This window comes from Harpegnathos saltator, unplaced genomic scaffold (genome assembly GCF_003227715.2).
Source record: "Harpegnathos saltator strain DR-91 unplaced genomic scaffold, Hsal_v8.6 scaffold156, whole genome shotgun sequence".
Classification (NCBI taxonomy): domain Eukaryota; kingdom Metazoa; phylum Arthropoda; class Insecta; order Hymenoptera; family Formicidae; genus Harpegnathos; species Harpegnathos saltator.
Genome location: NW_020229935.1, coordinates 819,861 through 832,383, shown reverse-complemented (window position 1 = coordinate 832,383; position 12,523 = coordinate 819,861). Strand labels below are relative to the sequence as shown.

Below are 12,523 nucleotides of genomic sequence, written 5' to 3'. Positions count from 1 at the left end.
ATTCATATTTTCACTCATAATAACTCACTGATACACTGAAATATCTACAACGGTTTTACTAAACGGACCGTTGCCGTTCGTTTCGTTGCCTTGTGGTCTGTTCTTTTTAGCTGCACTGCTGAACTGGTGCAATAAGTTAAAGTGAGAAAAAATATAGTTGTCTCATTCTAACTTATTGCACTAGTTCCGCAGTGCAACTAAAAAGAATAGACCATTTGTCTACGCTATCACGAGACTCGCGAGGCGAAAAAACACGTGCGCATCACGTACTACTGTGATCAAAAAATAAGGTGAATTTTTCATTTAAACTTGGCGGGTACTATAAAATCATGAAATTATTTTTTGGTGGGTTGGTAGCACTGTCTTTGACATCTGTGCAGAGTTTCATGTCAATATATTCAATTGCTGCAGAGCTATACGTGTTTTTGTAAACATACAAAAGTGAGTTTTTCGATTTTTACTATGTCTGATTTTGTTGAGCAAAGAATTTGCATTAAATTTTGTTTGCGGAATGAATATTCTGCCGCGGAAATGTTGAGGAAGTTGCTGAAGGCCTTTGGTGATAAGACTATGTCGCAAAAAAATGTTTACAAGTGGTACAAAAACTTCAAAGAAGGCCGAGAACGAGTTCAAGAACCCCGCCCCGGATTCAAGAACAAGCGCCCCGGACGACTATCAACATCTACCGATGAAAGCCACGTCAAGGAAATCAAAGATTTGCTGTTCGAAAATCGTCGATTGACAAGTAGAGACCTTGCTGATGCTACGGGCATTTCATTTGGATCAACCCAAACCATTTTAAAAGATGTTTTGTGCCTCAAACGCATCAAATCTCGATTGGTTCCAAAAACACTCAATTTTTTGGAAAAAAAGCGTCGCGTTGACATCTGTGAAACAATGATTTCTGACTACCAGGACGTCGTGAAATGCATCATTACGGGAGATGAGACTTGGATCTATGCATACGACCCGGAAACAACCGACCAATCGAGCGAATATCGTGCAAAAGGTGAACCAAAACCGAAAAAACCGCGCCAAAGCTCAAAAATCAAGGTCATGTTGACAGTTTTCTTCGATTATCGCGGTGTTGTGCATTATGAATTTCTTCCGCCAGGCCAAACTGTTAACAAGAAATATTATTTGAGTGTTATGCGTCGTTTTCATGAAGCTATTCGCCTCAAGAGGCCAGAATTATGGGCAGACAATTCTTGGTTTTTGCACCACGATAATGCACCGTCCCACACTGCATTAGTTCTTCGAGAACATTTCGCCAAAAATTCGACCCATATTGTTCCACAACCACTGTATTCGCCTGATTTAGTATCGTGCGACTTCTGGTTGTTCAACAAACTCAAAAGACCGCTCCGGGGACACCGTTTCGACTCGATTGAGGAGATAAAAGCCGAATCGAAGAAAGTATTGAAGGCCATCCCGGAAAAAGACTTCTCTGACTGTTTCGAGGATTGAAAAAAACGTTGGCATAAGTGCATTGTGTCGGACGGGGAGTACTTTGAAGGCGCTGAAATTGATTTGGAAAAATAAGTAAAGATTTTTCATTTTATAAACAAATTCACCTTATTTTTGATCACAGTAGTATATATGAGAAAAGGGAGACATGCTACACGTACCCACCGCGCGTTAACTTTGGACGCTCCTGCGCTGTAAAAATATTTCCTCTGATCGAGCCATGATTTACCGAATACAAATCTACTTAGATCAGTCCTTCAATATCAACTGCTCAATCCTTGTATATAACAATACGGTTTTCTTGAATAAAATAATAAAATTTCTATTCAAAGAAACAATGTTGTACAAGTAAATGTTATTTCAGTGAAATCAATTTTAATCAAATAAACTGATATTCTAAATTCAAGTATTCTGGTGGATCCCCCTTTGGCGCGTTGCAAAACGTGTCCAAGCGCCCGGGGGCAGCCAAAATATGGCGTCGACCCCGGGGCTTATTTCTATTATTTGCACCGGATAAGGAGGGGCAACGGTGGAGGCCGGCATACATGGACAGCAGGTCTTAAAAGGATAGCAACCTTTGACTTTGAGAGACTGTCAGCTTGTACCACCAGGTACAAGTAACAATGCCTCTCTCTGTAGTCGCCGTGCGCTCGGGATAGCACTAGAGATGTCGCTTCCGAACGACATCTCTCAACGTTATCTGGGGAGGGGAGAGTGTCGTGAGCGTAGAGCGTCAGATAGCTCAGTGGTCTAGAGCAGTCGCCCGGCAAGCGAAAGACCCGGGTTCGATTCCCCGGTCTAGCGACTACCGCGCTCTCGATATTTTTCTCTCCTCAGAACGAAAAATGAGATGCAGGTCCCGAACGCACGGCGTCCCGTCGCCACCTAGTACGCCCTCCTTCTTTCATGGTCAACCGTTTCTCTGTGTGTAAATGATTACCTGTTATTCAGAAGCCAGACGAAAACTGGGTTATGCGGGAACGAAAAAATTTTATAATATTTTTATTATAAACTTATTATAAAAGATTTTATAATTTTGGTAAATATGTAAAAGATTTTGATATTGTATATATAGATTACTGGTGCCGCTTTGGACATTTCTGATCTTCATATATAGTATGTTATTTCAAAGATAGGCCTGAGTAAGCTTTAAAAGGTTCTAGTTGGCGCTCATTGTACATTAAACATTAAAAATTATTAACAAAAGAAATTTGAAGGGCATGATAATTAATATATGAATGATACAGCCATCTGAGGACGTTGATTTCGACATGTATTGTTAATATCACGACTCTATATGTATGTGTGTGTATATATTTGAATCATTTTCATTTTTAATTTCATCCCTGCAACCTCTCACAAGTATACTATTAATTTATCTATTATTAATATACTTTTATATATATCTCAAAATAAAATATCTCAGTTTATAAAGAATCTTAATTTGCATACTGGAACATACATACTCAAAATATTAAGCGTTTCTAGAGAGGCCTAAAAAGTATAATTCCTCTCAATACGGTGCATAAAGGGCACTGTATAGGGTGGCTCACATAACTCTTAACAGCTGAATATTTCGGAAACTATTATTAATATACTTTGTCAAATCAATATGTTAATTAATATGTTTGTCAAATCAAAAAGTTATTCATGAGAAAGTTTTATGTATTCGAAGGGCCTTTCTAATTACATAAATATTGAGTTATTCCCTGCCCTCCTTAAAGGGGGACAAGGGATAACTTCGCAATTTCAAACAGGATCCCCTATAAAATGTTATATGGTTAGGTTCTGCAGTAAAAAACTAGTAAATTTTGTTCAAAACATTTTTTTGTCAGATGTTTCTGTTAAAAGATATGACGGTATAAAGTTTCGAAGCTACAGGAAACGTAAAAGTATCGCGTATCCTTGTCTTTCGTCTGTGATTCAAACGTAAACAAACATTCATACATTCGTTGAAGTCAATTTAACTATTCATGAAAATCTTGTCAGTTGTATGTTACTATTCAAAAAGTTCGCACCGTGAAAATCATAGCTATCACTATATTTGATACAGAAGTGAATATGTTATTAATATTAGGTGAATGCCAAAAAAATTATCGGCGTGCAATAATAATGTTTTTTGGACGTTATGGGATTAAAAAATCGACTGATACCCGATGCTCTGGCAAGTTCACGTTGACTAACGTGAGGATTTAATGTAATTGCACCAAGAACATCAGCACTGTTTCTCTCATTAGTAATACTTTTACGTTAACCCCTTCCGTGGCACGGACGCACCGGTGCGTCCAGCCAAAATTGTCCCGTAAGTGGTACGGACGCACTGGTGCGTCCAGATCATTTTCGTGTTGTATTGAATTTTAAGTGTAATAACTATTGTTGTAGAATTTTTATCAAGTATTTTTTGGGTCGTTGATTACGAATTTCAACTTAGTTTTTTATAATTTGTTAATAAAAAAACTATAATCAAATTAAAATGTCGGAAAATTGTACATTTTTTTTTCACACACGGGATGTGTGAGAGTGAGAAAGGGTGAGAGGGAGAAACTGAGAGACCGCGGCGTCCGATGGAGGGATCGGCGTCGTTAGAACAGGGTAGCGGCATCATCAATGGATTTCGCGCGACGTTCGGCGTTGTTTGACCGCAGCGCCTAAAGGAATCCGAGTGTTCGGTAATACCAAAAAACAGAGGATGTACAATGAAGAGCGAGCAGCGAACGAGTCAGTTCACAGCGAGTAGCAAGAGCGTTAAGAGCGATTTTATATAAAAATCGTTAATTTAGTGACTTGAGAAATGACCAATTACTTTTATTTATAATATTAAGCATTTCTAAACATTTTAGTCGCCATATTCGATCCGCCATTTTGAATTTCTATATTTTGACCTCAAATTCGGCTTCAGTGACCAAAAAAACTGAAGTATATAAATTATTAAAAAAATCCGCCCCGTCATTTTTTTGGGGCGGTTTCAGTGCATTTTACTGAATTTTGCTTTGCCACGGAAGGGATTAATTGTGAGTTGTATGCAATTTACCATGTTCACGAAGCCGCTTTTCTACATTAAAAAATGACACGTGCGATTTTTTAATCCCATAACATTCAAAAAACATTACTACTGCACGCCGATAATTCTTTTGGCATTCACCTAATACTAATAACATATTCACTTCTGTATTAAACATAGTGATGTCTATGATTTTCACGGTGCTAACTTTTTAATAGTAACATACAACTGACAAGATTTTCATGAATAATTAAATTGACTTCAACGAATGTATGAATGTTTGTTTACGTTTGAATCACCGACGAAAGACAAGGATACGCGACACTTTTACGTTTCCTGTAGCTTCGAAACTTTATACCGTCATATCTTTTAACAGAAACATCTGACAAAAAAATGTTTTGAACAAAATTTACTTGTTTTTTACCGCAGAACCTAACCATCTAACATTTTATAGGGGGCCTCGTTTTTTTTTTGCGAAGTTGCCCCCTGCCCCCCTTTAAGGGGGCAGGGAATAACTTAATATTTATGTAGTTAGAAAGGCCCCTCGAATGCATAAAACTTTCTCATGAACAACTTTTTTATTTGACAAATAGTTTCCGAAATATTCAGCTGTTAAGAGTTATGTAGGCCACCCTGTATATTATTTGTCCGAATTTATGTTTAAAACAATTTATTCTCTTTGATGAGTTTTTTTAATGTCATGGTTTATTTCTATAAACCAACATCATAAATAATATATATAAAAATTATTTAATAAATGTTACTGCTTCAATTATGAATATCTGTTTTGAGATATGTCGAACTGTAAAAATCATAAATAGAATGTGTATATACAGTATACGTGTGAGTAGAGAAGATGTTTGGCTTTTTCCTCGTACCTACAAACAATCTAATCGAATCCATACAATTCTACTTTATATCATTCTAAGTTTGGCTTTTACATAAATAAAATTCTTTTACGCTCATTTCTTCAAACCCTTTTTGTTATTGACTTTTTTATAAGCGGTGACTGCTATCTACAACTTTTTGAAAGTTACTCAGACTCATGTCCTTGATAACATATATAAAGATCACAGATATCTTTCCTCATTGAATTGCGAATCGAGAGTGGTGCCAATAATCTACGCATTTGCCGAGACTTCTATTAAATTAATTGTTTTGAGTTAGTTCATGAAAATTGAGTAAGATCGAGTAAATCGTTCCCAATTATCTTAATCGAGTTTTAACGCAAGTTTAATACAGCGATGGGCAAGGCACATTTCAAATGTATCTTGGCACAGATACATAAATTGAAAATGTATCTAAATATAGATGCTCAGATACTTCGGAGGTATCTCAGATACACATCAGATACTTTTGGATTTTTTGTATTTTATCATAGTAATGATAATATGTATGAAATATACTGAACAAATATTTTATTATTTATTAATATTGTTTGTTTACATTAAAATTACACAAATTGATCGATAATCTTACATATAAAAAATGCCAAACATATCGTCACTTAATCTGTTTCGCCGCGATATTAAAATTTGACCTCCAATGCTAAATAAACGCTCAACCGGTGCTGATGATGATATAATCGCGTTGAACTTTAAAAACAAATGTTTCATATGAGGATAACGTACTATAGATGCAATATTTTTTTGCTTGTCTGACAAATAAGAAAGAACTTCCATGCCGATGGCATTGTCAATTGTTTCCACGTTATCTTGACTTTTTAAAAATTTAAAGAATTGTTCATCCACGGAAGATGTTCAAAAAAATATTGAAAAAATTTTAATAAAAATATTAATAAAAAATAAATAAACATAAATATAATATAAATATAATAAATATAATATAATATATATAATAATATAGTATATAATATATATATAATATAATATATGTAATATATATATCATATATATACATATATATATATATATATTGGGTCTGGGAAAAAGTTCGTGGCGTTTTTCCCGATAAATAGCGTCAATTGCAAATAACTCAGGAAACACAGATCGCAACAACACCACTAAACGCTCGTTGGAAAGGTGACACTTCGAGCGTTACTTTGAGTGTATAAACATCGAAATTGGTGTAGTGGTTGGAAAGTTGTTGCGTTTGAAAATGGAGAAAAGTAATGAAAAATTGCGCTATATTTTGCAATATTATTATGACAAAGGGAAGAACGCTGCGCAGGCTTGTGAAAAAATTTGTGCTGTGTACGGTGAAGGTACTTTATCAAAATCTGCTGCGCGGAAATGGTTCGCTCGCTTTCGTTCTGGTAATTTTGATGTGAAAGATGAGTTACGCTCTGGTCGTTCAATCACTGAAAAAGCTGATGAAATTCTTAAAAAAATCCAGCAAGATAAGTATATCAGCAGTGTCGATATTGATATGGAGCTAGTAGGCATTGACCACAAAACTGTTTTGAACCATTTACACAAAGCTGGCTACAAAAAGAAGCTCGATGTATGGGTTCCTCATGAGTTGAGCGCGAAAAATATGATAGATCGAATTAACATCTGCGATGTGCTGCTGAAACGCAATGAAATCGAGCCATTTCTGAAACGTGTCATAACCGGTGATGAAAAATGGTTCACGTACGACAATCGGAAGCGTGAAAGATCGTGGATAAGGGATGGTGAGCCGTCACAAGCGTTCGCGAAGCCAGGATTGACGCCGAAAAAGGTGATACTGTATGTGTGGTGGGACTGGGAGGGAATCGTCCACCATGAACTACTTCCAGTTGGTCAGACGATTGATTCTCAACTCTACTGTGGACAACTAGAGAGATTACGCCAGGCAATTGAAAGAAAACGGCCCGAATTGAATAATAGGAAAGGTGTTGTCTTACATCATGACAACGCCCGACCACACACTTCTTTGATGACCCGTCAAAAATTGCGAGAGCTTGGTTGGGAAGTTTTGATGCATCCACCGTATAGTCTAGACATAGCACCCTCTGACTATCACTTGTTCCGATCTCTGCAGAACTCTCTCAATGGAATTAAGCTGGTTTCAAAAGAAGCCTGTGAAAACCACTTCATTCAGTTTTTCAACCAGAAACCACAGAAGTTCTTCACCGATAGCATTATGACTCTACCCGAAAAATGGCGAAACATTGTCGATAATAATGGAGCATATTTGGTTTAAATAAATTCATTTTCACACTATAAGAAAACCAGTTGAATTTTACTAAAAAAACGCCACGAACTTTTTCCCAGATCCAATATATATATAATATATATAATATATATAAATATAATATAATACCATATATATATAATATAATAAATATTAACTAATATTGAAAAATATATTCTAGTTCCATTTTTTAAATACGCATATTTTTTTGTTTCTATAATAAGCAAATTTTTACAATATTCGTGAATTAGGGTCGTTTTTGAAAAAAATCCCTGCTTCTGGAATCAAGTTTAGCTATTTTAACTTAAGTTTAGAAACAGCCACAGATGAAATAATGTGCAGGTTTACTGCATATACTGTCAAAATTCAATATAGTATTCCCGAATCTTTTGTTAATGCCATCTATTAGAGCATTTCTCAAAGGTTCGCAACTAGGTAATTTGTGAAGTATCTGCAAATCAATTTTAAGTTGCAACGAAACTGGCAAAATGTATCCTAAATAATAATAGTTTTCTCTCTGTAGCAAATCAAGAGTGCAAATCAAGAGAGAGAGTAAATTTTTCATTATTACGATAATTTTTTTTCTATTATCGACAAAAAATACGTGAAAATGTATCTGAAAAGCCGTTCAGATACTGTGTTTTGTATCTATTGGGTCTATGCATAATTCCGTAGCGAAATTCCGGCAAATGTCGTTCCCAGTTGTTTCTCCGCTCGCATATGTGTCGAACATATGAAATGTCGTACATTAAGTGAAAGTTAAAATTTGTGCCGACATTTTAAGAAAGTATTCATCGAGATCCGTGATCCGTATACGAAGTTTAATTATATTTTGAACTTGGAAGGAAAAACCGTGTATTTTCGGTGCATTTGGTTTCTTTATTTCCGAAAAGGCAAAAACGCGTCGCAAACTCACAAAAACATATGCGTCATGTATGGAGAGAATGCCGTAAGCGAAAATGTGTGTCGGAAGTGGTTTGCGAAATTTCGTTGCGGAGATTTTGATCTCCAAGATGCTCCTCGCTCTGGTCGGCCAGTCATTACTGATGTCGATCAAATCAAGGCTTTAATCGACTCCGACCCGCATTTGACGACTACAGAGATCGAACATAACCTCAACATTGACCAATCAACTGTTTCGAGACATTTACGGAAGCTTAGGATGGTAAACAAGCTTCATGTTTGAGTACCGCATGAACTGAGCGAAAAGAATTTAATGAACCGAATTTCAGCTTGCGATTTGCTGTTCAAACGCCATCAAAACGAACCATTTTTAAAGCGGATGATCACTGGCGATGAAAAGTGGATTGTCTATAATAATGTCAGTCGTAAAAGATCATGGTCGAAGCATGAAGGGGAGGCTGCTCAGACGGTCGTAAAGGCTGAATTACACTCGAAGAAGGTCATGCTCTGTATCTGGTGGGATTGGAAAGGAATCGTTTATTATGAGCTGCTGCTACCCAACAAAACGATTGATTCGACAAGTATTGCTCATAACAGGTCAAATTAAAGCGAGCAATCGATTAGAAGTGGCCCGAATTGGCAAACAGAAAGGGCGTTGTGTTCCACCAGGATAATGCTAGACCACATGTTTCTCTGATAACTCGGCAAAAGTTATTGCGGCTTGAGTGGGATGTTTTGGTGCACCTACCGTATAGTCCGGACCTTGCACCTTCAGACTACCACTTGTTGCGGGTACTACAGAACAATTTGAATAATAAAACCTTCAGTTCCTTGGACGTCCTCAAAAACCATTTGGATGACATATTTGCCCAAAGATCTCAGAACTTCTATGAAAGAGGGATAATGAAGCTCGTGGAGATATGGCAGAAAGTCATTGAATGGAATGGAACATATTTAGTTGATTAAAATCGCTATTTTTATTAAATATTTTGCGTTTGAAATTTATTCAATTTTCGCTACGGAATTATGCATAGACCCAATAGATACAGATACAAATGCTCCAATTCGAATGTATGTATCTTAGATACATACTTAGATACTGTATCTTAGATACAGGCTCAGATACACAAAATGTATTTAGATACTGTCTTTAGATACAGTAGTGATCCAACACTGGTCTAATGTTTAAACAGGTCGCGATAACAGAAATATCGTTTTTTGATATCAAGTTATATTGTTATATTAAAAGAATTATTTTATGTATCCGATTTGTTCCGATATAGAGCATCAGCTTTTAAGTTCAGAACGTTGAGAAATCCGTTTATGTTTGTCATCAATTGAATTTTCCGGCTGTCCAATGTGACATGGATATTCACTTTGATATCGGCTTTTCTTCTTACAGGTATATCGCGCACAAGGTCTTGCAGCTGCCGATCTTGGAGGCAAAAGCGACCCGTTCTGTGTTCTCGAACTCGTGAATGCTCGATTACAGACGCAAACGGAATATAAAACTCTTGCACCAAACTGGCAAAAAATTTTCACTTTGTAAGTTGAGCGAGTAATGTTCGTTTCTATGAGCCTTTTGCCTATCGGGCTATGTTTTCGACAAACTGACGAAGAAATAATGCTTGCTCTTTAAACAGTAACGTGAAGGATATCAATTCCGTGCTGGAGGTAACGGTGTACGACGAAGATCGAGATCACAAGGTGGAGTTTCTCGGGAAAGTGGCGATACCATTGCTGAAGATTCGCAACGGTGAGAAAAGATGGTACGCATTGAAGGACAAAAAGCTGAGGGGTCGCGCGAAAGGAAACTGCCCCCAAATTCTATTGGAGATGACGGTAGTGTGGAACATGCTCAGGGCATGCGTGAGAACGCTCAATCCAATGGAGAAGAAATATATGGAACCGGAAGTGAAATTCAAGAGACAAGTCTTTTTGCGAAACGTGCTCCGGCTCAAAGCTATTATCGTCATATTCATTGACATAGGAAAATACATACAGTGAGTTAACTTTGATTTTATCTCGAGTAGGAAGAATCTAATTACTAGGAAATATAATATTTTATTTTTTGAGATTTGCAGAGTGATATGGAAAAAAATAATTATACAAAAAATGTTCAATAATATTCGAGTGAATTCTGTTACTTAACAATATTCGTTATAAACTGAAGGAAAAATTATAACCGTACATGTAATTTCCTTTTCCTTTTTCTCTTTAATTCTATTGCACAAAATCACTTTGACAAAGTCGGAATTTCGCTCTTTATGATATTTTCTTTCGCTTTTTTCTACGGTTAGGAGCTGCTGGGAATGGGAAAGCAAAATGAGGAGCGTCTTTGCCTTGGTCATCTTTATCTTTGGATGTTATTATTTTGAGCCATATATGATACCGGCTGTGGCATTGCTGATTCTTCTTAAATATTACTTGGTACGTTATTATAACTTATTATTGCTTTTTTCAGTTGAATTTTAATCTTTCGCTCGCAGGTACGATATTACGTTTGTATCCTGATCATCAATATGTTATTATCATGATGCTTATTACGTACAATTAAATATTAATATTATTAATATGTTAAATCTAAAGAATTCTTTCGTGGATTGAATGCTTGCGATTTTCAGAGCAAGGGATTAAAATTTATTTATTGCTAGCACGAAATCCTACGGACCCTGATTCATTAGTTGCTATGCTATGAAGCGCTTACTATATTTCAACTAAAAATCTATTTCTGATTCTTTAGTCTTTATTTTCTTCGCTCCTTAGTGCTTCCTGCAGACCCACCGGTTATGAGTATGTACAATGATAATGATTAATGTCTTTAATTAAATTGAAAATACTGTCGTCCAAAATGTACTATATGCTTGTTATAGGCTTACGTGTATTGAATTTTGTTTGAAAACATTGCGAATGCATATTTGAATGAATAAAAAAATTGTGGCGGCGTTTGTTTCGAAACATGGGCACAAAGTTTATTTTCAGAGAAAATAGTTTTGATAAAATAGATAACGAAAAAAAATATTTTTCCGAAGTTTCTGATGGAATACGAGTATCGTGAATACTTGAGTGAAGGTTTCATCGTTGTAAAAATACATTCGTAAATATTACGAAGAGAAGTTGCTATATTTATTCGAACATGTGGAAGATAGTTTCTAAAATTCAAATACATAAAAAATTCAATATTTCTTTTGGCTAAATAAATGTTTCAAATGCAAATAAACCGGTTGCTTTTTTTACATTGTGAGACTGCTACGACTTTTTGACTCATCTAATAAGTTTTACAATAGTCTTTTTATATAAAAGAAATAAACTATTGGAAGTAGGTAAATAAATTACTGGAATCGTGCATGACTCTTAACCCTGTTATTTTGCGTGTACTTTGTGCACATTTAGTACTTCGAATCTAAGTGAATGTCTTTATATTTTTGTGTAATTTGAAAGGAAAAGAATATATTTGTGCTCTCTTGTATGTAAAAGTCAATTTGTAATGAAATAATATATAATTAGGAAATCGAAACGAGGTCATAAAATTGGAGAATATTTTACATTTAAAGAAAATGGATATAGCTCAATTGAATTCAGATTGAATAGCAGGATTAATGAACAATTGTTTTCTAAACTAATTAATTATAAATGAAACTTGACATGTATTCGTAAATCTATATAAATCTCTTTGTATAATTTGATATTACTTTCGCCCACGAGTGCAACATACATCCGCTTCCTTTCTTTATCGGCGATGCTGCATGTCGTACTTTTTGCTACTCGTCAGCTTAGCGGCGAGAGGAGCGGGTTCAATCATTGGATTTGCGGGCAGGTCGCTGTAGTGACGGGCGCACCTTTGATTTACGCGAGTTCGCAGTTTCAAGATCACGCTGAGCTCGGATCAGACGATTGTCCATTGACGCCGGGGGATGATGACGACGATGAGGACGACAAGGATAAAGTGAGTGGCATGTAAACGCGTGTTAATATTAAGAGATTGAATTAATTCTGGTCTTCTTTTGTCAATTT

General features: G+C 35.9%; 1 protein-coding gene across 11 annotated transcripts in view; it reads left to right on the top strand.

The window, feature by feature from the left end:
* The window catches only part of Mctp (multiple C2 domain and transmembrane region protein), an 85,858-nt gene that overhangs the window by 59,082 nt on the left and 14,253 nt on the right, over window positions 1-12,523 (top strand). For 7 of the 11 annotated variants that reach the window (XM_025296718.1, XM_025296717.1, XM_025296719.1 and 4 more), the window contains 4 exons: window positions 9,912-10,054; window positions 10,153-10,512; window positions 10,810-10,939; window positions 12,282-12,455. In XM_025296718.1, the coding sequence (XP_025152503.1) occupies window positions 9,912-10,054; window positions 10,153-10,512; window positions 10,810-10,939; window positions 12,282-12,455 (807 nt within the window). Of the gene's footprint in view, window positions 1-9,911; window positions 10,055-10,152; window positions 10,513-10,809; window positions 10,940-11,275; window positions 11,303-12,281; window positions 12,456-12,523 lie in introns of those variants that run through there. The other 4 variants (XM_025296721.1, XM_025296720.1, XM_025296727.1 and 1 more) reach the window with 3 other exon arrangements.